Source organism: Polypterus senegalus, chromosome 9 (assembly GCF_016835505.1).
Source record: "Polypterus senegalus isolate Bchr_013 chromosome 9, ASM1683550v1, whole genome shotgun sequence".
Lineage (NCBI taxonomy): Eukaryota > Metazoa > Chordata > Cladistia > Polypteriformes > Polypteridae > Polypterus > Polypterus senegalus.
Window position 1 is genome coordinate 175,670,661 of NC_053162.1, and position 27,328 is coordinate 175,697,988.

The following is a 27,328-nucleotide window of genomic DNA, read 5'->3' on the forward strand; positions in this document are numbered from 1 at the left end:
GGTGGAATTGAAGAGTCGCATAGTGTGGGGGAGGAACAATCTCCTCAGTCTGTCAGTGGAGCAGGACGGTGACAAAAGTCTGTCACTGAAGCTACTCCTCTGCCCGGAGATGACACTGTTCAGTGGATGCAGTGGATTCTTCATGATTGACAGGAGTTTGCTTAGTGCCCGTCGCTCTGCCAAAGATGTTAAACTGTCCAACTTTAATCCTACAATAGAGCCTGCCTTCTTAACAAGTTTGTCCAGGCGTGAGGTGTCTTTCATCTTTATGCTGCCACCCCAGCACACCACCGCGTAGAAGAGGGCACTCGCCACAACCGTCTGGTAGAACATCTACAGCATCTTACTGCAGATGTTGAAGGATGCCAACCTTCTCAGAAAGTATAGTCTGCTCTGACCTTTCTTACATAGAGCATCAGTATTGGCAGTCCAGTCCAATTTGTCATCCAGCTGCACTCCCAGATATTTAAATGTCTGCACCCTCTGCACACAGTCACCTCTGATGATCACAGGGTCCATGAGGGGCCTAGGCCTCCTAAAAACCAAGGGATGGATGGATGGATAAAATTAGCGATCCTAAAATGAGTAGAAAGTCTTCAGCTTACACAGATAGTGGCCAGTTTTTGTCCCATTCCTCCAGTATTTAGGATGAGTCAATGTACATGTGTATTGCATCATATATATACTGATTATGTCATTTTTTAAAATCTTACTAATTTCTGGAATCTGTTTAAAGTGTCCATCACAATGTCTGTTAAAAGTCTTTAAAATTTGTATCTTGTATGTTTAGCTAAAAGGGCAGGCAGGAGAAGCAGAAATTTGAGTTTCATTTTGCATTCAATTTTGCATTATACTTTTGTTATTGTTTTTTGAAACTATTTTGTGTGTTTTACTGTTTTAAACCTGTCCGTTTTCATTGTTTTACATTTTTTCAAATACAAATGCATATATTTTTGTCTCAGACAGCATTTTGCACATGCCATCCTGCTGTTTGTATACTGTTTGTTTGATTTTTAGAAATGTATCACACCATGCTCCCCCTAGCATTTTAAATGCCCTGTGACCATTTTGGTCTGGCGCTGTGGCTGGTGTGTGGTTATATGAATAAGTGTTATAACATTTGTGGGTGTGTGGATGAGTATTACTTGTACTTATGCGTCTGAGGGTGAGTTATGGGGCATGTGTGTGGTGGTATGTGGGAGAATTTGTCGGCTGTAATGTGTGTCTATGTCATTGTGTCAGGCCACTGAAGACTCTGATTCATACATGTTTTCAGTTTACTATTTCTATTAGCTTCCCTTTGACTCTAAGTGTAAAACTGGAAAACGTTAAGAGTAGATGTGTAGTACTAGGTTGTTGTACCATGTTAGCCATTACGAATGTAGAGAAAAGCCAAGCAAAATGACACCTTTTATTGGCTAACTAAAAAGATTACAATATGCAAGCTTTCGACGCAACTCAGGCCCCTTCTTCAGGCGAGATGTAATTTTTATAGATGTAGATTACATCTTGCCTGAAGAAGGGGCCTGAGTTGCCTCGAGAGTAGATGTGGTAATTTTGGAAGAGGAATTGTGTATGAGAAATTAAGAAATTAAGAAAAAATTACTAGCTAGTTTAGATAGATAGGTAGATAGTGTGGCGGTAGGGGGCGCTAGTGCTCCCTTGAACCCTCAGGTACAACTCCAGACACCGGGTAAAAGTCCAATACTTTTGATTTTGTTCTTCAGTGCACCAAGCACCCTCCACACTACTCATACACCAACACAATAATAACTATAATCAACAATCCACTACTAATCACTAAATACACACAATAACCTCTCCTCCTCGCCCAGACACTTTGCTCCTCCACCTCCCAGCACAGCTCAGTGTCTGGACTGAGGCACCGTCCTTTTATAGCCCCAGACCCGGAGGTGTTTCTGTCCCATCAATCCATAGTTCCTAATTCCTTCCGGGTCAGGGCAATCAGTCCTTTTAGTCAACCCGGGAGCACGACATTTCTTCCCGTCACGTGACCGTGACGCACTCCCGGGTCATACGGCCTCACAGGGCCCATAAGCCCCCCCACAGCGACTCCTGGTGGTCCCCAAGGTATCCAGCAGGGCTTTATATAAACACTACAAAGTCCATAAGGTCCTGCTGGACCTCGGGGCACGATCCTGCTGTCGGGAGAGCTCCTCCTGTCGGCCTGGGTGTGCTGACCGGCATGGGAAGCCGGCAGTCCTCTACAATAGATAGATAGACAGATAGATAGATAGATACTTTATTAATCCCAAGGGGAAAAAAGACAGACATATTAATGAGTAAAAAATATTCATAGAGTAATAATGTACTGTCACCAGTGGTGGAGCAAGGCTCCACATCCAACACACAACTCGCACAAATTCCAAGGATTCAGCATATGATCTATAAGTAGCTATTATGACATCAGGAATGAGTTTCTGATTTTAGTATCTATGCAGACTGCTGGGGTTGCTTTCTTGAGTTTTAAGCCTGAATGAAGGTGCCACGTTGGTATTGTCAGCAGTGGTAAACTGCAATGGGCCACCAACACTTTCATTTTCATCAGGTCCAACAAGTTCATCTCTCTCTTGTTATTATAGTTTTCAACTGCAGCCATTGCACTGTCTGCTGTGTACTTTGCATGGTTGTTTTGTTCATTGGACAATCTGTAATTCACCGCCTCTTCACTTGCTCTTCTTTGTGCTCTTGGTCATTGTAGCTTTGACCAAGTAGAGCTTTTGATTGACTTGAAGAAAATAAATGTGTGAGCGGAATCATAATTGAAGTATAGAGAGCATGTTGGCTGTTTTGTATGGTATGATACATGCTCAACCATTTTCAAGTAGGACAGCATGTGGGGCGATAGTCTGTGGCAAGGTGGTGTGGTTACACAATCAATTTATGTCCTTTTTAAACATCCAAACTCCATTTTGTTATATGTGTATAATATATATTAGGTTAAAATATATTACAATATACCACAATATTGTTAAATAGACTTTTTTTATCATACCCCCTCCACCAATGCTAGCTCAGCCCCTGCCATTTTTGAAGTCCACACATAGTTTAGGTGTCTTTGACATTAATCAGTGCTTCAGTGCTCTTAATTGCTGCACAATCCAACACCTTGTTTTTCAGTAAAGAAATATACATACATTTAGAAAATGTCTCATTAAGCATAACAGAGTAAAGGTAGGTCATCTATTTAAAGTACAACTGGTTGCAGGTAACGGTTAATGCACAGGCTGCTCAAATCACTCTGTTTCTAGTCTGTGGTAAATTTAATCTACAGTTGCAAGAACATTTTTAGATCTTTTATATACAGTAACTCCTGCTGTCATATTCATTTTAAACTTATATAACCAAGATTTTCAGTTTGCTTATTGCAGTTCAAGCTTATTTTAATGTTTACAGAGTATTACATATATCAAATAGCAAAAGTGAGCAAATTTTAAGGAAGAAAACAAAGGAATATTTTAAGTCAAAGTGAGAGTCTGTTAGACCAATCTCCTTTGAGATTGTTACCAAAGCTAAAATGCTAAATGAAATTTTGCACCAAAAGCAAACAATCCTTCAAATAGATGCCTATTGTTTTCTTAAGCACTCGTCTCTTGCGGGTCTTTCTTAGGTTTTAGTAAAGATTACACGTTTGATCAAAGTGAGTGGCCAGCTTATAAATCACAGATGCCACGGGGCATCCATTACAGGTTACATGGCACTTTGCCTTGCAGCCGCACAGCATTTTTCTGATTGGACACACATAATGGCAGCACTTACCAAAACATTTCTTAATGTTCATCATTTGTATCATTATGACAGTAACATTATCTTTTTTGCAAGTAAGGGCCACATCCCTCAGGATTTCTGTAGGCTTTAAAATACTGGGAGATGAGAACAAAATACAGACAAACAAAAACAGAGAGCAAAAGAACCAAACAAAACTGAATGGCACTTAATTGTCTGATTTTTGACCAAGCTAACTAATTAACCAAGAAGATTGAAGTTTTATCCATCTAATGATAAATAGCCGTATTTAACCCAGAGGTAATTGGCTTGACCCCCAGGTTCACAAGAAACGGATTCATTCGGAAAGAATGGCACTGCTGTAACCAAAGAATCAAGTGACACACCAATCTTGGTTCACATGTCTTTCGAGATTACATGAAGAGTCAATGCCAAAAAGTAAACAAAATCAAAACACAGCCAAGAAATACAACAGTTGTCAATTTGCAGTGATTATTTGTCTGGGTGCTGGTACTTTGTCTTTATTTCTGATGGTGGTGACCATACGGTTTATAGCAACACTGTCTGCTGACAGTTGTGTGATCAGATGGTGTCATTACACGTGACATCTTCATGTAGTCCTTATTGGGTTGTGACTGAACATTAGCAAATACATGTAATTTTCTTTAATAAAAGGTGCTTCCAAGAATATCTTACTAAAAGACTTTTTTTAGCCTTACCCTCCAGTCTCTGGTTTTGCTTTTGTGTTTTAGCTCCGATGTTTGCCTTTTATTTCCTTTTCTACGTATTTGATTCCATGTCTGTTCACACATGATTTGCCTGCTGTTTTTGCTTCTCTCATCTCATGGTCATTTCCTCTCCCTCGATATTCCTCTGAGCACCTTTATGGCAAAAAGTGTTCCTAACAGAATGTTACAATTTTGACTTTTTGTTTTCTTCTCCTCTGATGCCAACTAGCTAAATCTTGTGTTTGCATAATTCCTCCAGTATTTCTACATTGTGCTCCATTTACTAAATTGAATTCCTATTTTGAAAGTGGTTGACACAAAGAACATACAATTTTATGGGGTTGTAATATATTTGAACAGATATTTGTGTTGGAGCCCAGTTCTGGTGTTCCTGCCTTGTGCCCCATGATTGCTGGGATAGTTTCCAGCTACCTTGTGACCCTGACCTGGATAAGTGAGTTAGGAAGATGGACGGATAAATGGAAGGATACATATATATCCACAAACACAGCAATACAGCACACACAGATGTGATAAAATAAAGAATATTTATTTACACACACAGCACTTCTTCACAACCCTCTTCAACAATTATTCCCAATAAATGCAATTACTTAAAATAATTCTTCCTCTTATCTACCTCCCACTGAGTGTTGTATATCAGGGAGGCAGTGGGCTCCCTTTTATGCAAAACCTGGGAATATTTCCAGAACCATGTCATATGTCACGGGAAACACTTCTATGCCATAAGAAAAGTTAGAGATCCTCCCCAAACGGTGCTCCGACAGGGCTGCATTGCCAGACTCCATATCCCAAGCACCCCTTGGTGACCTAACTGGGTTGCGGAGACCACTGCCAGCTGGCGTATGGGAGGATGGAATCGCTCCCTATTCCTGCCGGCCGGGTACAAAGTTATTTCTCTGCCCAGCCGGCCAGTTCATCGTCTTTCTTGTCAGGCTCCCCGTCTGTGTAATGGATCCTCTTCATTCCTGGTTGGTTGGTTATATATATATATATAGAGGGCGGCACGGTGGCGCAGTGGTAGCGCTGCTGCCTTGCACTTAGGAGACCCGGGTTCGCTTCCTGGGTCCTCCCTGCGTGGAGTTTGCATGTTCTCCCCGTGTCTGCGTGGGTTTCCTCCGGGCGCTCTGGTTTCCTCCCACAATCCAAAGACATGCAGGTTAGGTGGATTGGCCCTAGTGTGTGCTTGGTGTGTGGGTGTGTTTGTGTGTGTCCTGTGGTGGGTTGGCACCCTGCCCAGGATTGGTTCCTGCCTTGTGCCCTGTGTTGGCTGGGATTGGCTTCAGCAGACCCCCGTGACCCTGTATTCGGATTCAGCAGGTTAGAAAATGGATGGATATATATATATATATATATATATATATATATATATATAGTAAAAATATGTATATAAAAAATGTGTATTTTTATATTATTAGTGAGTGTGTTTCAGTTGTGTATGTGCTCCAAGTATTGTTTTATAGAAATGTGCTATGTAAGGATAAATTTAACTATACCAACTGAATTTATAGCTTACTTACTGTATGTGCTTAGGAACTTTAGAAATGACACATATCACCTAATCAAATTGGTACTGAAACATAAGGTCAAAAAATAGAAATCCACATGAAGAGTACCCAGATCACAATACATACCTCTTCCTGTTCTGACAAGATATCTTTAAGAGAAAACTAAAGTTGAAAATTTTGAAAACATTTTAAAATGTACTCATCTAAATATATCAGAATTGTGATGTCATCTGTATAGCATTTATGGTCACATGACACCTCCATCACGGCGAAGTGAAAAATAAATAATTAAAGATGTTAGCTAATAAAACTATGTTAATTTACATAAAAATAAAAATTATAATATGAAAAAGGAATCATTAGGGAAAAAAACATAAACAGCCTGTGGTACTCTTCCTCTGAACTTTCCAGGTGCTGGTTGACTAGTATGACAGCCCTTCTGCAACCAATGTGGGCAACACCAGCTATTACATTTCCAAAAAAGTTGGGATGTTCTGTAAAATGTAAATAAAAACAGAATGCAATGATTTTTAAATCTCATAAACCCATATTTTATTCACAATAGAACACTAAAAACACATCAAATGTCAAAGGTGAAACTATTTCATGAAAAATCTTAGCTCATTTTGAATTTGATGGAAGCAACACATCTCAAAAAAGTGGGGACGGGGCAACAAAAGGTTGGAAAAGTAAGTGGTACTAAAAAGAAAGAGCTGGAGGGACATTTTGCAACTATCTTGGTTAACTGGCAACAGGTCAGTAACATGATTGGGTATAAAAAGAGTATCTCAGAGGTAAAGGTTCATTAATCTGTAAAAAATTGTGTCTACAAATTGTGGAACAATTTCAGAATAATGTTCCTCAACATAAAATTGCCAAGACTTTGAATATCTCATCATCTACGGTACATAATATCATCAAAAGATTCAGAGAATCTGGAGAAATCTCTGTGCGTAAGGGACAGCCAAAGCTCATTTAAAATGGACTGAGGTAAAGTGGAAAACTATTCTGTGGTCAGATAAATTGAAATTTGAAAAAAAATTTTTTATAAAACATAGACGCTGTGTCATATGGACTAAAGAAGAAAGGGACCATCTGGCTTGATATCAGCACTCAGTTCAAATATCTGTATCTCTGATGGTATGAGTGTGCATTAGTGCCTATGGAATTGGCACCTTGCACATCTGGAAAGGCACCATCAATGCTGAAAGGTAATGTATATACAGGTTTTAGAGCAACATATGCTCCCAACCACATGATGTCTTTTTCAGGGAAGGCTTTGCATATTCCAGCAAGGCAGTGCTAAAGTACATACTGCATCTATTACAACAGCATGGCTTCGTAGTAGAAGAGTCTGGGTGCTGAACTGGCCTCCCTGAAGCCCAGACCTTTCATCAGTTGAAAACATTTGGCGCATAATGGGATGAAAAATATGACAAAGAAGACCCAGGACTGTTGATCAGCTGGAATCACATATCAGACAAAAATGGGACAACATTCCTCTCCCAAAAGTCCAGCAACAGGTCTCCTCACTTCCCAGACATTTACAGACTGTTGTTAAAAGAAGATGGGATGCTACACACTGGTAAACATGGCCCTGACCCAAGTTTTTTGAGATGTGTTGCTGCCATCAAATTCAAATTGACCTTATTCTTTTCTTGAAATGGTACTTTTTCTCAGTTTAAACATTTGATATGTATTCTATGTTCTTTTGTAAATAAAATATGGGTTTATGGGATTTGCAAATCATTCTGTTCTGTTTTTATTTACATTTTACACTGCAATCTCAACTTTTTAGAATTGACTTTGTAGATCTGGCTGTAAAGCTTCGCTAGCAAACATTCTGCTCGTATCAAAATTACTTGTTTATATGACTGATGAATTTGTTAAGCTTAATATGCCCCAACTCTGTTCAGCCTCTTGTCTTTTTAACTTTAAGGGCTCATTTATACTTCACACTCAGAACGCGTACGCACCCGCATCATGGCTGCCACGCGTTCCCAGCGTTCATTTCACGCGTCCTCTGAGCAGGTCCTCAGAAATTAACGCGACGCGTGCGCGAGTTGCAGTACCAGCAAAAAGTCGGGGGGCGTAGTGCGCTAAAAGTCGGAACGTGACGTCAGAGTCATTGTTTACTATCTACATGTGACAGAAAGCCTCTATGGAGATCCTTCGGGATCGATGTGCGCACTTTGCTGTTTGATGAATGGCTCAACCCCGTGACCCTGTGTTCGGATTCAGCGGGTTGGAAAATGGATGGATGGATGGATGAATGGCTCAAATACAGCGCTATACATTATGTTGCCGATGTGAAGTTGCAAAAAAAAAAAAAATAGATGGCACAAAAGATGGTATGTGAGACTTTTAAAATGTATCGTGTCATTTATATACTGTATGTCTTTTTTATTTTTTAATTTTTGCAACTTAACAACAGCAACATAATGTATAGCGTTATATTTGAGCCACTGAGAAAAAAATAAAGGACACGGTGAAAACGTGTATTTTGTGATTAAAGTGGAAATTTCGGCTTTAATCTCGAAATGTCCACTTTAACCTCGTAGTTTACTTTATCATTAAAGCAGACCATCGTAAACGTCATCCCAGTTTTTAATCGCTACGAGCTTCTTGGACCTGACAGCAGGTAAAGTAAAAAAATAAAAATAGACGGCACAAAAGATGGTATGTGAGACTTTTAAAATGTATCGTGTCATTACGATCGGGAATATGCGACGCTTGAATATAAAAGCACCACGAATGCATCTGTATGTCGGCATTTTGCTTCAGCAGCGGAAAGCAGCAATAGATCGCCAAACAGAACAAATTAAATGTATAATATTCCAACTCTCTGCACATTTAGAATCTTTAGATTTATACTTGATAACACTTTCATGATGAAATGCATTAAAATGTGTATGTTACATTTTACATATAATTTCGTTTAAATAATGAATACTGTTAATAAATACACACATGGGGGAATAATTATACACATAGGGGTGTCACGGTGGCGGAGCGATAGCACTGCTGTCTCGCAGGGAGTTATGTTGCTGGTATTCCACACTGTGCTCCGGTTTCCTTCCAAAGATATGCAGATTTGGGGATTTGGTGCCGCTAAAATGACGCTAGTTTATGTGTGTGCCTGTATTCACCTTGCGATGAGCTGAGGCCTCGTCAAGGGACTGTTTCTCACTCGTGCCCAATGCTTTCTGGAATGGACACATACATCCCTGGATTTATGGATTTAATCAATAAACATCTTTTTCAAAAATACTGCGGTAAGGTGTTATCGGAATTTAATAGGTGTTTTAGGCAATTCACAACACAGAGAAGCCGAACATGTTCTCACCGTGATAATATCTCGCACTGCCACCTGGTGGATTCCTCCAGATTTACGTAAAGTACGCGCGAAAGTATAAACACTACAACGCTTGCGTAGCTGGAGCGTCCGCTGCAGCATGCGTCGCGTCGCGTGAAGTATAAATGAGCCATAAGACGATTCAGATACCTCTAGTGGTAGAACTGGTCATAACAGACATGTTACATATCAGGCTCTGCTGATTTTGTTTTCAGTTTTTGTGTAAATTTCAGCACCACATCAGAGTGCAAGTCTTTTTTTTTGTCAAAGATTACATGTGGTGTCAGTATATAATATACAGAGAATATTTGATAACTAATAGCAAACTTTGGTCCTTGTAGGAATGACAAAAGATTTTTCCTCAAAACCCAGAACAAAAGAGAAGTCAAATTTCTTCTATCCCACCTCAAGAGTTATATCCAACACATTGAGAAGTATCCTCACTCGCTGCTTGTCAAGTTTCTAGGTAATGAGATATCACGCTGTGGGATTTAGTTTGTACTTCTGTTAATGCAGTTCTACCTTAAAAGCACTGTGTATTATTCTTGGTTGTAGGAGTACACAGAATCAAAATCCCAAGTCAAGGAAAGGTGAGAATTGTGTTGTGAGTTACATTTTTTCTTTTTTTTTCAAACTTTGATCATTATTCTAAGAAAATGTTTTATTTTGCAGAAATATTTCATAGTGATGCAGAGTGTATTTTATCCTGATGAAAGAATCATTGCCAGGTAAGCAGAAACACATAACAACCCAAATAACAGTCAATGTTTCAGGTGATTGTTGTAGTTTTCTTTCCAAATAAAGGATCTGAAGTTACTTTGCATGTATATGTATATATATATATATATATATATATATATATATATATATATATATATATATATATATATGTATATATATATTTACTTTAATTCAATAGATGCTTGCACGCCTGAGTACTGCACAGTCACTAGCCTTTTACAGAAGCTCAGTGTTTTCTATGAGTTTTTTATTGTTTTTGAAGTTATTTTACTAGTTATTAATTCCAATTAATTTAAGGATAAAATTTGATCTGACCTGTGGCTTGTCACTGATAGTAGCCACAAGAAATCATATAAATTAATTTTAAATTTACCAATGATCTGCCATTGTCATCGCAAACAAGAGTGGCAGCTCATTTCAACTGCCTGTTGGACAAACTGCAAACTTGGGAGAAGTCACAGGGCGAGCAAAGAGGATCTGAAGGCTACCTTACAATTGCAACATCTGGGAATATAAGAGACACTGAGAAACTAAAAGTGAGGAATATTACATTTTCCTGTAAACAGCAGCTAGTACTGTGATCTTGAGCGCTTAAGCAGCTCTGTGCCACTCTCCCAAAGGAGTTGTTCATCGACTTAGTGGGTGAAGAGCTGGAGCAAGGAATAAAGAGTTTAGAACTGGTCTGCCATCTATTGTAATGGCCAGTGTTCAATAGCTCTCAAATAAAATGGATTACCTGCCTGCTCTCATAGCAGATAATGGTGCATAAAGGTAATGTGGCATCTTGTATTTTATGGAGAGTTGGAGGGGATCTGGTCATCTGTGTAAATGAGGAATGCTGTAAAAGGAAGCACGTTACTGTTAAAACTAAAATTTATACTACAGACACTAAAATTCTGGATGTCAGAATGTATCCAAGTTTTTTTTTTCCCAGGGAGATAAGTTACATCATCCTTATTAATGTTTCTATTCTTCGCACTGCAAATGAGGACTCAGCTACATAACAAATTTCTCCTCTTACTACCATTCTAATACTGAATCATTCTAACCCTGTAGTTATACTATGTGATGACTTCAACCATGTGACTTTGGAAGTGACAATGACAATCTCCCACCAGTATGTATCATGTTCCAAGAGAGAAAAAAACAAACTGGACCTAATCTATTCAAATGTTAACAATGCCTTTAAGTGTACACTTGTGCCCTTTAGGGCAGATCTGACCTCAATCTGATCCATCTTACTTCCACCTACAAGCCTGTTATCAGACAGCAACCTGTTGCTATCAGGAAAGTGAGGAAATGGATCCTGGAGGCTGAAATGGCCCTGAATGACTGCTTCCAAAGGACAGACAGGGAAATGATGTGTGAGTCACATGGGTACAATACTGGGGAATCAATTGCTGCTTTACATACTATATTAACATCTGTCTTAACTCTATTGTGCCATCAAAATATAGTGCATAGCTTACAAGTAGCAAGCCTTGGATTACTAAGGAGATAAACAAGATTCCTGAATGAGAAGAAAAGAAGATTCAAATCTAATGACAAAGACGGTCTAAAATATATACAGAGGATGCTGAAGAATAAGATGAGTGAAAGGAAGGAGGCTTACAGAGCTAACATAAAATACAAACTCAATTGGAATAACATGAAGGATGTTTGTAATGGACTGAACATCATTACTGGACTCATACAATACAGGCCTCAGGTGCTAGAAGGGAATGTGGACAAGGCTAACACCCTGATCCAATTTTTAAATAGTTTTTCCCTCCTTTTACCACCATCTTTGTCTAATGATGAGACTCCCACACTGTCCCAGCTACAGCAGCAGCTACTATCACTTCAACTGATGAGTCGACCTTTAACCATCAATATGTGCTGCCCATAAATGATGAAAAAGTGAGAAGGCAGCTGAGGAGGCTACATACAAGAAAGACCATGGGACTATATTGAGTCCTTGAGTTCAAAAGGCCTGTGCTGGCCATCTTTGTAGCATCTCTGTTATATGTTCAGTCTGTAACTAAGGCTCCAGGAAGTGCTGCTGGTGTGAAAAACATCCTGCATTGCTCCTGTTACAGAGAAGGAAGGCATCTGTTCATCTAATGACTGCAGGCCAGTGTAACCTACATCTCACATCATGGAGACCATGAAGAGGCTGGACATGGACTTTTTTAGTTTTCTTGTGAAAGACCACTTTGACCTATTGCAGTTTGCTTATTGGACAAAGATTGGAGTGGAAGATGCAATTATCTATCTGCTCTACAATGCCTATTCCCATCTGTACAAAGCTGGCAGCAATGTAAGGATTGTTTTGGACTTCTCCAGTGCACGTTAAGGGGTAAGTTTAGGCATATGAGTCTATGGTGTCCTGGATAAAGTTCTATCTAGTGGGGAGACCACAGTTTGTGAGATTCAAGGACTGTGTCTCTGATATGTGTGTGACTAACAGTGAAGCACCACAAGGAACAATCCTGTCACATTTTCTCTTCACCCTGTACACCTCAGACTATAAATATAATTTCTATTTAAGTCACTTGCAGGAATTCTCAGATAATTCTGCACTAATGGGATGTATTGAAAAGGGGATGAGATAGAGGATAATAGTCAGATGGAGGACTTTGTTTCTTAGTGCAAAGAGAATTGCCTGCAATTTAACATCAGCAAAACCAACAAATTGGTTATTGACTTTCACTGTACCAAAGAGCCTATATGCCCAGTCATTTTTTCAGGAAATGAGGGCACTGCTGCAAGTCCTTGTAGTTCCACGTCAATAACTGGTCTAGTAACACAAAGAAACCACTGTATATAAGAGAGGGTAGAGCAGACTCTTTCTTGGGAGACTGCATTCCTTTAATCTGAGTAGTGCCATCCTTTATTACTCTGTGATGGCAAGTGCAATTTTCTACATTGTGGTGTACTAACTACATCACTCCAAGAGAGGGCCACTGGATCAATAAGTCAGGCAGAGTCAACCCCCTGAAGGTAATAGTGGAGGCAAGAATAAAAGTCAAACTGAATGCCACTGTAAACAATGCTAAACATCCTTTCTATGGCACACTGATGTTAAGTACAGTACTTTTAGCCATTAGATTAAGCAGAAGTGTGGCAGAAAACACTACTGGAGCTCCTTTATACAAATGGCTTACGCTTTATAGTGGCTAAATGTGACTGCTTGTTTTATCTTTAGCCAAGACAGACGTCTTTGTTTCTTTTTAGCAATTCGGCTATACAGTTTATGTTTTTGTTTATTTATTTATGTATTTATTTATTTACTCAGCTTCTGTAAAAAGCTAAATCTCCTTCTTGAAACAAAATAAACTTGTGTTTGTCTATCTATCTATTGGAAAGTGGCAAGTAAACTCACATTCTGTTTGAGTCACTCTAAGTAGACAAAGAAATTCCTAGGTTCACATAGACATGGATAAGAAATAGAGCTAATAAGCAGTAGAGTAAATCATCCTATAGACTGTGAAAAGTTACTAGCTAAGTTATAAACTTAAAGTGCACAACTTATCACATGATCCAAGCGAAACCATTTTTTGGATGAAACGGTGTAAGAGTATATGTATATGTATAAAACTGGTTATATATAGTACAATATGGTTTAAATAAAGATACAGACACATATATTATAAATAAAATATAATTCCCTTAAGAATGATACATTACATTTAATGGTTTATCAGAAAATCTTTGTTTAGCACAAATGTCTAATTTCCTAGCATTCTTAAGATTCTTGTACGACCAGCATAGCCACCCATCTGCACATTTTTAATGAAATGGGGCTCTAATGTCATGCTCAGTAAAGGTACAATCTTAAGGGTGAATAAAAATCTTTAACTGGCCTACTGCCTAGTATCTGGGACAGAAATTAGCACATTTTCAAGAAAAACTGCAAGACACCTAAATCCCGACCAGCTAAACAGTAAACTACTACTTCTTCATGTTGAAAATTTAAGAAGGACCATGTTATTGACAGAAAATGTCCTGAGATTAGAAGAAAGAGAGCCTTGGGGTTTCTAGTAAGAAGCCAGAGCCTACTTGGCCACAATGGAAGAGGAGCAGAGAGAGCTAGGAGAGGATATATTTGAGGTCAATAAGCAGGTTTGAGGAAACAGAGTCAGATACATAGCATCTGAAGCAAGAGTAGAGGACAGTACAAAAAGATATACAGGTAGATGAGAGCATTCATAAAACAAAGGCTGAAGTATAAGTGGGCAGCTAGATCCATAATGTAGTGTTTATAAACTGAAAGAAATAAGTGATGCATAAATTTAAATTGAGTTTGTTAGTGACTTTAATGTTTGGGGGTGATTAAGATAGTTACAAATATAATGGTCTAAGACAAAGGAGGAGAAGATGAAAGGTCACACTACCAGATTAAGTGTACAGGTGAAGGCCTGTAGGTTAATTTGCACAATGTGGCAAACAAAGCAATGTCTGTTTTTGAATGGGGAGACAAGAAACAGGAGATATTGGAAAGAGAGTGACAAAAGAAAGGACAGAGTAAAACAATTCCACTTGCCTTAAGAAGTAACCTCAACTGGAAGTAAGTGGAAGAAAAAGGGAGGATGAGAGTTCCTAGATAACAGTGACAAGAACTTTCCAAGACCTGACTCAAAAATATACAAGTGAGTATTGATGTGAGTATAGATAGGAGTGACATGAAACAGTACGAGCCCTTCTGGAAGTTTGAGTGTAAGTCTTTAATGGCTCTGCAGCATGTTGTATGTTCGTGAACTTACAAGAACACCAGGCAGCCATCCAACTGTATGCACAAGTGTTCACCATTAAGCCTCAGATGATTATAGTTTTTCCATTTTAGATTATAGATATGCAGCGTGTCCATTAGGTGGCAGCAAAATATAAAGAAATGTAAATTTGTTCTCAAACTCAACACATTTCATTCATTTTCTAAACCTGCTGTTTTAACTCATTCAGGGCTAATTATTTTTTTCATTTTCTCCCAGGTCGGAATGTTTTTCCCAAACACTCAGTTTTCTAAAAAGCATACAAAGCAAAGACTATATGCATTTAACATTCAACAGTAGCTTCTAAGATCGGCTGTCACACTGCTTACATACTTACTACATACCTGTTTGTCTAACCATTTATATTCTGAATGGCACTTTCTGGAAAAAAAAAAAGACACAGTTACCTGCCTTACGTCCTTGATTTCCTGAACACTTGACTTTGATGTCAGAGTCTGATTCAGAAACAATATGCAAAAAGCAAGAAAATATATAATGCACACAGAGTATTTTGCTTTGCACATTCGCTTTGCTCTTTTGCTCGATGTCAATGCCATTCTAGACGTTTTTTACTCTACAACAACAGCAACATTTATTTCTGTAGCACAATTATAATACAAATGATGGAGCTCAAAGTTCTTTACATAATGAAGAAAGAGAAAAAAGACAAAATAAGGAAATAGAATTTGGGAACACTAATTAACATAAAATAAAAGTAAGGTCCGATGGCCAGGGAACACAGAAAAAAAAAAAAAAAAACTCCAGATGGCTGGAGAAAAAAATAAAATCTGCAGGGGTTCCGAGGCCACGAGACCACCCAGCCCCCTCTAGGCATTCTACTTAACATAAATGACCTCAATCAATCCTCATTGTTTTCAGGATTCACATGGAAGAACTTTATGACGACGGTCATGTGGACCTCTGATCTTTAATCCATCAATGTAGGGACTTTGATCAGGTAGTGGTGGCGCAGATTGCCTCCACAGAAAACCAGAAAAAGAACAGAAGAGAAAGTAGGGGTTAGTACAGATTATGGAGCCACCAGGAATGATACTGATGATTAAACACATATTCAGAGTATCAGGGTTAAACTAAAATGAAGCTATGAGAAAGCTATGTTAAAGTAATGAGTTTTTAGCAGTTTTTTTAAAGTGCTCCACTGTATTAGCCTGGCAAATTTCTATCGGTAAGCATAACAGGTGCATACAGCAAAATGCTGCCTCATTACTTCTTTTAAGTTTAACTCTCAGAATAATAAGCAGACACTCATTTGAAGATCTAAGGTTACGATTCGGAGTGTGAGGTGAAAGACATTCTGAAATATAGGATAGAGCAGATTATTGAAGGCTTTGTAAACTATAAGCAGGATTTTAAAGTCAATGCTCTATGCTCCTCACATACATACACAAGGATGTGATGTCAAGTCAATGAGTCTAACAGTCCACCTAGCAAAGAGGGTCTACCTGTAACGTGATGTCTACAGCTGATTATTACCCTCTAATAATAATAATAATAATACATTTTATTTGAAAGCGCCTTTCAAAACACTCAAGGACACTGTACACAGTAAAAAATAATAATAAAAGTAAGAAAATAAAAAGCAGGCAAAAGAGCAGGTAATTTACAAGATCATAAAAACATAAAACAGTTCCAAATAGGAAAATAGAGAAAGTTATGTGGGATAAGCTATTTTGAATAGATGAGTTTTTAGTCTAGACTTAAAAAGAGAGAAAGAGGTGATGTTTCTTATTTCAGGAGGTAGGGAATTTCAAAGTCGAGGAGCAGAGCAACTGAAAGCCCTGCTCCCCATAGTGGCCAGACGGGGGACAGGGACAGAGAGAGAAAGAGAAGAAGAGGATCTGAGACACCGAGATGGGATGATGATCTGTACCAAATCAGAGAGATATGGAGGAGAGAGATGATGAATAGCCTTAAATGTATACAGAAGTATTTTAAAATTAATGCCATATTTGACTGGAAGCCAATGGAGCTGCTGGAGAACAGGGGTGATGTGGTGAATAGAAGGGGTCCTGGCGATAATACGGGCAGCAGAGTTCTGAACACGTTGAAGCTTATGAATTGATTTTTGAGAAAGACCAAAAAGAAGTGAATTACAATAGTCAAGCCGAGAAGTAACAAGGCTGTGAACAAGAATGGCAGTGGCCTGTGGAGTAAGAAAGGAATGGAGACGATTGATGTTACGCAACTGGAAATAAGCAGACCGAGTGACATTATTGATGTGTGAATTAAAAGACAGAGTACTGTCAAGGATGACACCCAAACTTTTCACACATGGGGAGACAGAGACCGGCAAGTTATTGATAGCAATAGAAAAACTATTAGTTCTGGATAATGTTGATTTAGAGCCTACCAGGAGAAGCTCTGATTTATTGCTGTTGAGTTTCAGAAAGTTAGAAGAGAACCATGTATTTAGTTCAACTAAACAGAGAGTGAGGGAGGATGGGGGGAGAGCAGAATCAGGTTTGGTGGACAGATAAAGCTGGGTGTCATCAGCATAACAGTGAAACTGAATATTATATTTACGAAAAATATATCCAAGCGGGAGAAGGTAGATAATGAAAAGAAGGGGCCCCAGGACAGATCCCTGGGGGACGCCAGTGACCAGAGGAAAGGACTGAGAAGTGAATGATTTCAATCGAATAAACTGAGTACGATCAGACAAGTATGACTTGAACCAGGCTAGAGGAGTATGAGAGAGACCGATTGAGACTAACCTACTAAGTAGAATGGGGTGAGAAATAGTGTCAAAAGCTGCACTCAGATCCAAAAGAATAAGAATGGAAAGTAAACCGGAGTCAGCTGCCATAAGGAGATCAACTAAAGTCAACATCCAACCTCAACTACTGCTGTCAACAAAAATCGACATCCACCCTAAAAGAGTTAATGCAAATTCACGGAGAGTGCAGTTGTGTGACATTCAGGGATAAAACCAAGCAAAGATGCTCTAGCTATAAAAGAATATAGGAGAACACTGGAAAATATTTAATGTGAACGTAGATTCCACACAAAAAGTAAGGTCAATGAAAGTTACTAGAGATCCATTAACTGTGACACAGAAACATTAAGCATTACACTACTGTATGTTTATGTATTTCTAGATAGTCAATGAGTTACTCCATTCTGTGTCTCATCCTTTTGGTTATATAGGCTCATATCCTCTTCAAAGTGAGCACGATGCCTGCTAGGCTAAAATATCAGTGATAGCTAGGCAGCAAAGGGCACAAGGTAGAAACCAGTTTAGAGTTGTCAGTCAAACTATTTTGTGATGAGAGAAGAAAAGGACAGTACTTGGTGATAAATCTGTGCAGGCATGGGCAGAAAATACATTATATTCTATCATATTGTATTATATTATACCAGTAACGGCGCACTGCACGATAACATGCAGTAAATACATTTGACTTGAGCATTCCTACTCTTCATCCTCTTTCTCTGTACGTTTATCATTCGTTTGCTCAGAGGTTGATGCGCTTGCTGCTTCCTGAGCAGCTCTTCTTTTCTCCACCCTAGCGGCCCGCTTCTTTTCTTCTTTCGTCTGCATCTTTGCACGTTCAAACTGATTAAGTCAGTGTTTCTGTTGCAATTACTTAGTACGTTTTCTTTCATTTTTCACTTAAGCTGGCACTTCAGTCTTCAATCTGCCTCAAGAATGATTTAAGATATGAAGAGGTAGGGGACAGTGACAGTGAAGGTGGTAGGGAATGCGAATGGTGCCCGTATGCATGTGCCGCATGGCTGCCTGCTGCAGAGAGTTGATTCTACAATAAAATAAAATAAAAAGAGGAATAACCTTGGAGGTCAATCATCACCCCGAAAGCGGATAGTAGATGTCATGTAGTATATGTGTACCAAATTTCAGGTCAATTGGTCAAACGGTTTGCAAGCTAAAGGTGATTTAAAATCCTGGACAGAAACGGACAGCCACGGTAGCGTATTATATATAAAGATTATGGTGATGCAGCTACTAGTGCTGCTGCTTCATGGATTTGAAACTCATGTCTGGGTGTTGCTGCATGGAGTTTACACATTGTTACTGTCTCTGCATGGGTTATCCTCTGGGTACTCCAGGTTTTCTTCCCACATCTGCAAAGAGATGCTGATTAGGTTATTGGTAACTCTAAACTGGCCTCTAATGTCAGTGTGTTTGTGTGTGGGTTTTGTGATGGACTGTCATGGTGTCCCTGGCTCATTCCTGTAATTGGTTGCTTCTGGCCTTGTGCTTAGTGTTCCCAGGATAAACTGTAGTCCCCTGTGACCCTGGCATGGATTAAGCAGGTTTGAAAAATGTAGGATATGTTACTGTATATTTAGCCACACATCTATTTACTAAACTCTCTAACCGTATTAATCTGATTTTAGGATGACAGGGAACTGGAGTCTATCTTAGTATTGTCAGTCAAAAGGCAAAACGCAGCCCATTACAGGTAGTGCGTCTAATGTTAGGAGTAGTCACACTCACACTTACTCACTCTTTCTGGGCCAATTTAGAGTCATCAATCAACTTAAAATATCTTTGGAAGACATGTAAGGAAACCCATGTGGACAACAGAGTGATAATCAAACTCCATCTGGTAGGCAATCTGACCAGGAATCAAACTAGGGGTCTCAGGTAGTAATTCTGTCCACTTTTTCATCCAATAATGATAATGTTTTATGATAAACTTTTATTCTGATACTTAGCATAAGGTACAGTACAAACCCAGAGAATCGATTTCTAATTTGATTTCTGTTTTTTTTTTTTTCATGAGGTATGATATAAAGGGCTGCCAAGTTAGCCGATGGACGGAACCCAATCCTGAAGGAAACCAAGTTATTGTGGTACTCAAGGACATGAACTTTGAGGGAAAATATGTTTCTTTGGGTAAGAGAATCTTAAAGCTATTTTAATACCACGATAGTAGGAAAAATGTCTCACACAGCTGGGATAGGCACAGAGACAATGTGCAAGTCTGATTTCTACCCTGAAAGCGTTACTTGTGAAACCTTTGATGGAGGTAGGGGGTCGCTATTCTGATTTAAATATCCAGCACTCAATATCTTAATTTGTATAAAGTTAAATTTAAAAATAAAAAATAAAATAAACTGCCCATTTTCACTGTTGGACACATCTCAGCTGTGTGTGTACTTGCTAATGCATTGATGCAGTGGAAGGCCTTTCACAAACTGGCATGCACCGTTGTAAGATTTTCAGGTGAAAAACACACAGCCATTTAAGTCAGTGTTGGTTGAGTGTTTTTTTAGTCCAGGGGTATAATGCAAAACCACTGGTGACATTCAGTGCTATTTTCTTTATGTCTTTTTCACAATGACAATATCAAAAAGGACACACAGAGTATTTCTTGTAACCTGTAGCTCTCCAGACCATATTGAGGAGCTGAAGACTGGCAGCTGAGCCACTTACTGACTACATTAGTCACTCAGAGGAATGGGCTAGCAAGCCATGACAGGGGGAAAGAATGTAAGGCGCATAATTCATTATTGTTCATTAAAAATGGTGTACATATAACTGAGGAGTAGATTAATGCCAAAGTAAATAGCTGTGACAAAAAAGCCTCCAAAAACAAATCTATAATAACTTCAGTATATCTCAAAAGAAGGAAACTGAGACTGCAGAGATAAAGTAAAAGAGCTTCATCTAACCAGGGAACTTTAAATTAAAACTAATTTACTATAAGAAATGACATTTTCTTTTAGATCCTCCCTCACAGCATACATTTTTATGATCCCACCCTTACAGCATACATTTTTTATGATTCCTCCCTTATCTTGCTCTTAGTAGCTCGTAGTCTGGGATGAGCTCCTCTGTATGCCAAGACATAATATGCACCTGTTTAAAGAAGTTAATAGTTGTTGGTGATGGCTCAAAGACAAGGTACGCATATGCAATATAGTAAGAGGAATATATCATAATAGTAACCCACAAAGAGCTCGTAAGTTGGTTAAATGAGTAATATTAACTGTAATGGGATGTGGGCAGAAACGGGAGCACCTGGAGAATTCCCATAAATTATCTCCCCATGTAAATAAATAGCTCTGAGCTGTGGCTGTTCTTTTCAAATGTTTATACAATATGTTTAACATTTTGAACCACTTTAACAAAGTGGCAATAGATTGATAGTTTCCTCTTTATTTTTCCCAAGAGGAAGGTCAATAAATAAATAAAATAAGAAACAACAAGAATAACTCCCCTCAAATACAAATCAAAATTACTACAAAGAAAGGAAAATGTGTGACTTAGCCTAAGATAAAAAGAGCAGTCACATGATAATCAAGTAAGTAAATGTACACAGCATTCCAAGTCTGCTCCATATTATGCTTGTGTGTGCAGGTAATTCAATATATTTTTCAGTCACACTTGGAAACTTGCATCTGATAAATTACTGGCAGATCCTACGTGCATAGAAATCATGTTTTTTTCAGGTTTTGAGGAATGAAGGTTGAGAATTGTATCCATATCAAGAAGCTAAACATCAGCAAAACCAATTTCTTAACCAGCATATGAACACTTAAATCCAAAAACAGTCCAAATAAAAACAATAGCATTAGCGACTTAAAAATCATTGAATAATAATAATCGTCCATGCATACTTGGTATTTTAAGTCATAATAATAAAAGTGACTAAAGTGATAAAAATAAGACTGTTTCTGAAGTGCTTTAAATGGAATTATAACATCTCTGTATCAGTTATATTAGATATACTTCTTACTTTCTTTTTGACATTTTTAACATTTATAGACCAGCAGCGGTCTTGGCTTATCCGGCAGATGGAGATTGATACACACTTCCTTCAACAACTGAATGTTCTAGATTACAGTCTACTGCTTGCGTTCCAGCCTCTTCATGCTGACGAGCGACGGCAGAGCTGGTCATTTGCTAATGTCATCATGCGCACGAAGAAGTAAGTCCTTCTCTTCCTGTCATCCACAGCCAAGTCAATCATCATACTCAGGTATATTCTCATATACTGTACATGAGAGTATATTTTAGCTCCATCTCCTTAACACATTTTGTTGTTTAAGTTGGTTTTTTTTTTTCAGAAGAAATATCTTCAATGTACACGGTAAGTCAAAAGTAGTCCATTATCAATTACATTAGAGCTGCTACCCCACAGGTGAAAGGAACGATGTTCAAATTGTACCCCAGCCATGTCTTTGTGGAGTTTGCATATTGTGTCTGAGTGTTTTTGTCCAGTTATTCCAATTCTTTCAGCATCCCAAAGACATGCATGTTATGTTAAATGTGTATTCTAAATTGGCCCAATGTGTTTGTATGAGTGAATATGTCCTAATATATGCAATTCATCCAGAGTTAGTTCTTGTCCTTGTGCCTGATGCTTCCACAATTTCAAGAAAGCAATGGATTGATGGTCTTCACTCACTCAGTATAATTTTCTACCTATGTCAGTAGGTAATATAAATAAATCTTCATCACAATATAAACCTTGAGTTTTTACATACTGGTTTCAGTTTCCTTGTGAAGATACTTACAAACACTAAACTATAAGTATTTGCTCAATTAAGTTCCATCCAGTGAGTCAATCATGAAGAGTTAATAAAAATATTTGAGACTGAATGATTCAGACTTCAACTCCCAGTTTAATCAGATGCCGCAAAATCCTGGTTAAATCACTCCACTTACGGTAGTTATAGCCTGTCTGTTATTTCTTAGGTAAAAGATTTGAAACGTTTAAACCTGAAGGTTTATCTGTCAGCTCCCTGCTTAATTAGATTCTCTTCACATATGAGTTAGCTGATTCAGAGGAATTCATTTTGCTAAGAGCTTTAAAACATATAAAAAAACAAATTCAATGTTTATTTTATACAGCACTATACAAAAATGTATTTGAAAAATTAAAACTATAACACAATGAGTGGCCTTTCAGTGACTCGGTTCTCCTCACAGAGTTAAACTAATCATCCGTCCATTTATTTACTGAACCTGCTTAATCCCATTTAATGGCTGCAGGGAGCCATTAGCCACACAAGTCCATTATGGGGCACATTCACATATACAGTTCATCACAGGCACTCTTGTCAGGCCATTTCATTGTCATTGATCATCTTAAACTACATGCTACTGGAATTTGAGAAGAAAACTTCCATGCACTCAGATACGATGGGCAAACTCCAGTTTTGGATATTAAACTCTGGTCCATGTATTCAAAGAAAAATTGCAGGGAGTGAGGGAATATTTCAATCTTAGACTGAAATAATGATTTGTTCAAACAGCTATAGATGCAAATAATGAGGCATCTGAGTGTTTAGTAAACTGGTTTAGGTCATAAGACATAAATCAAGAGGACTAAAAAAACAAAACAAAATTAGCAACTACATATTCAGTCAAAAGTACTTTTCAAGATTTATACTAAATAAAATCCTAATAATTCTTTGTTTTTTTTTTGAAGAGCACTTATACTACACAAATGTGAGTTTTTTCCTGTGTTTTAAAACAACCTTTTAAAATAATAATACAGTATTGTCACAGATCACAATGTCATCAGCAAACATCATAGTACACGGGGACTCCTGTATATTTTCGTCTGTCAACCTGTCCATCACCATTCTTATCTGCAATGGTGATGGACAGGTTGACAGACGAGATTAGACAGGAGTCCCCGTGGACTGAGATGTTTGCTGATGACATTGTGATCTGTAGCGATACTAGGGAGCAGGTTGAGGAGACCCTGGAGAAGTGGAGATATGCTCTAGAGACGAGAGGAATGAAGGTCAGTAGGACCATCACAACAGAATACGTGTGTGAATGAGAGGGAGGTCAGTGGAATGGTGAGGATGCAGGGAGTAGAGTTGGCAAAGGTGGATGAGTTTAAATACTTGGGATCAACAGTACAGAGTAATGGGGATTGTGTAAGAGAGTTGAAGAAGAGAGTGCTGGCAGGGTGGAATGAGTGGAGAAGGGTGTTAGGAGTGATTAGCGGCAGACAGGTATAAGCAAGAGTGAAAGGGAAGGTCTACAGGACGGTAGTGAGACCAGCTATGTTATATGGGTTGGAGACAGTGGCACTGACCAGAAAGCAGGAGACAGAACTGGAGGTGGCAGAGTTAAAGATGCTAAGATTTGCACTGGGTGTGACGAGGATGGACAGGATTAGAAATGAGGACATTAGAGGGTCAGCTCAGGTTGGATGGTAAGGAGACAAAGTCAGAGAGGCGAGATTGCGTTGGTTTGGACATGTGCAGATTAGAGATGCTGGGTATATTGGGAGAAGGATGCTAAGGATAGAGCTGCTAGGGAAGAGAAAAAGAGGAAGGCCTAAGAAAAGGTTTATGGATGTGGTGAGAGAGGACATGCAGATGATGGGTGTAACAGAACAAAATGCAGAGTACAGAAAGATATGGAAGAAGATGATCCACTGTGGCAACCCCTAACGGGAGCAGCCGAAAGAAGAAGAAGATTGTCACATGTTGCATCATTGTCAGCTCGTGTCGCTAACAAAGAATATTGTGGTGCCCATAAAATACAAGGCAGGGAAAGGCAGAGCTTAAAGAAAAGCCTTAAGGAAAATGATGACTAATTTTGCAAAAATGAATGATAAACAACAGTAATAAAAATAAAAAAAAATACAAAATACACAAAGGACAGTATTTAACTAGATCCTGACAAATATAATGTGAAGTTGTTAATTGTTGTGATTCTGCTAAGATTAATTCTGTGTTATGGTTTTAGATTGATCAAAAAAAATTTAAACACAGTTAATCCATTTCAAGTATATTTTGATAGGCATGTATAGCCTTTTGTAAGTTTTATTTTATCATTGTGACAGAGACATTATTGTGTCACCATTTTCATTTTGATTTTCATCATTTCATGTTAGATTCTCATGGCAGCAGTCATGCGGTTACTGAGCTGGATGCTCCAGTGACGTTCTGATACATGACTTCATCATGTAGGCTGTATTTAAAATGGTGGCACGGTATATGTGATATCCAAGTTTATGGAGAAATTGAAAATAAACAATTATTTTTGGTTTGCAAGTAAATCAGAGAAAAGTCACTTAGCTAGCCAGGACTGTTTGCCAATATTTTTGAAATTTGTTTCCTCTGGTTTTTGAGTTTTGATGCCAGATGTTTGCTTCTCCCATCTTTCACTTTTTGCTGACTTACATTCCACTAATGACTATAATTTCTTGGGCCAGTTCTGATTTCCTTCTTGGGCTCTCTTGCTCATAATATAAGTAAAGAGGGGCTAGACATAAATAAAATAGGGTTAGACAAGCAGTTTCATAGATTAAACTGAGAAAATCTTAATACCTGCACCATTTTAGACAGGGTAAGAATTGTCACAGAGCTTTTTAGTGGAGAGTTGGGTTCTTAAAGAATATTCACAAACAGATGTGGACCAAATGCAGTTAAGCTGTGCATGCAGTAAAATTAGGGGTTAAAACATATGATAGACATCAGAAGTGCTATCAACCAATAGCAGTCTGCTAAAAAACATTTATAAAAGGTGAAAACAATGGTATTGTAGATTCTTCATTTATGTTGCAACTGAGAGACACAAAAAATGTTAGGCCACCAGGTGGCACTTAAACAGCATGTATCGATTGGAGCATATACTTCATTAAACATATAAATATATTAACCAATCCCAATCATGTGCACTCTGCAGATAAGTTCTAAATGGCTCCTGTCAATCATCATGGAGAATCCACTGCATCCACTAATCAGTATCATCTCCAGACAGAGCAGCTTCTCTGTCACCGTCCTGCTCCAGACAGGCTGACAGACTGAGGAGATCGTTCCTCCCCCACACTATACGACTCCTTATTTCCACCCGGGGCGGCGGTAATTGTTAACAATATATAATGTTATTGTCTGTTATACCTGTATTGTTATCACTCTTTAATTTAATATTGTTTTTTATCAGTATGCTGCTGCTGGAGTATGGGAATTTCCCCTTGGGATTAATAAAGTATCTATCTATCTATCTATCTATCTATCTATCTATCTATCTATCTATTATATAGTGCCTTTCATATCTATCTATCTATCTATCTATCTATCTATCTATCTATCTATCTATCTATCTAAATGATTTGGTTAGGGACAATCAATACAATATAGAATGATAAGTAGGACAGGATATCCTGTGTAGTGTGAGGGTATCCTATTTTCCATGGTTAAAGATTTTACACATTTTACCTTAAGTATCACTTGCTTCTCATCTTTTTTTCTGTATCGTTAATAGGAATCTTTGTGGTTGAGCGACATTTTTTATTCAAATACCACCAGTTTTCCTAAATGCAAAAGAAAAAAAATGAAATCCAGCAAGTAGAAGGTTATTATCAGATGAAGTAGCATATTTTAATAAGATCCTTTCCTTTTGTTCTAGGTCAGTACATGGCGGGAACAGCCCCACCTTTTCAACTCACACTACAGTGCCAGGGGTTATTGAGGAAGACTCAACAGTTCTAGTATCTGAGATGGTTGGCAGCGCACAAAAGTTTCAAGTAAGAGAGGTTCACCCAAGTAGATCCATCCCCCTCCAGAATCTATCCGCTCTGAACAGTGCTGAGTCTGAACTGCTTGAATTTCGGGTCCAGAACCGCAGGTTACTACCCAACTACAAAAATCCCCTTCATGTTATTGATGGCCCAGAAAATCGATACTTTATCGGAATCATTGATATATTTACAGTATATGGCTTCAGAAAAAAACTGGAATACTTCTGGAAGTGCATCCGTCATAGAGGGAAGACATTTTCCACAGTCAGTCCGGACATATATGCCAGTCGTCTTTGTCACTGGGTGGAAGCACACTCAATTTAAGGTCAATAATGGAGGACCATATTTTGTACATCAGCCTGTAAGCTACTGAGTAGACAACACTGCCATCTTTTGTTACTCAGCAAGGTGATGGAATCACTCAAACCTTGGCAACGCCTGAAAAATCAATGCACGTTAGAGGATATATTTGAAAATATTATAATAAACGTTTATTGTGCAAAGAATGCTATTATTAGAAAGGGACTATATTAACTTATACCTTTAAGGTTTACCTTATCTTACATTGGCCTTTTCTTTCTTTTCATCAATTGAAGCATTTTCTTCCTGTAGTGACCTACATGCCTGACCATGGCTCCTAATGGTTTACTAGCTATATCCTAAACACCATCTAAATCATTGAAAATAAACTTTGAATTTTACTCCAGACTGGAGAAAACATTTGTCATTTTCTCTGCATTATCTGAACAACCCACTTACCTCCCTGTATGAAGGCATAAATTCATAATGACTTCACTGGGATGCTGACTGGCACTTTATTTGACCAGTGTAAGTATTAAAGACTCATTTGATTACTTGTTATAGTTATTGTTATTGATTTCCATTTAACAATTAATAAATAAAATTTGTATTTTGTTTTATTATAAAAGTATCTTACATATCATAACTGAAGTGAGCATTAGTTTTCATATGTTCACAACTAGAGATTTGATAG

At 38.2% G+C, this 27,328-nt stretch overlaps 1 protein-coding gene across 7 annotated transcripts in view; it reads left to right on the plus strand.

The window, feature by feature from the left end:
- Window positions 1–27,042, plus strand: part of pip5kl1 (phosphatidylinositol-4-phosphate 5-kinase-like 1) — a 102,761-nt gene extending 75,719 nt beyond the window's left edge. For all 7 annotated transcript variants that reach the window (XM_039764353.1, XM_039764351.1, XM_039764354.1 and 4 more), the window contains exons 5-10: window positions 9,701–9,825; window positions 9,915–9,949; window positions 10,032–10,087; window positions 19,621–19,733; window positions 21,609–21,771; window positions 26,223–27,042. In XM_039764353.1, the coding sequence (XP_039620287.1) occupies window positions 9,701–9,825; window positions 9,915–9,949; window positions 10,032–10,087; window positions 19,621–19,733; window positions 21,609–21,771; window positions 26,223–26,658 (928 nt within the window). In that variant the 3' untranslated portion in view covers window positions 26,659–27,042. The remainder of the gene's footprint in view (window positions 1–9,700; window positions 9,826–9,914; window positions 9,950–10,031; window positions 10,088–19,620; window positions 19,734–21,608; window positions 21,772–26,222) is intronic.
- The last annotated feature ends 286 nt before the right edge of the window (window positions 27,043–27,328 follow it).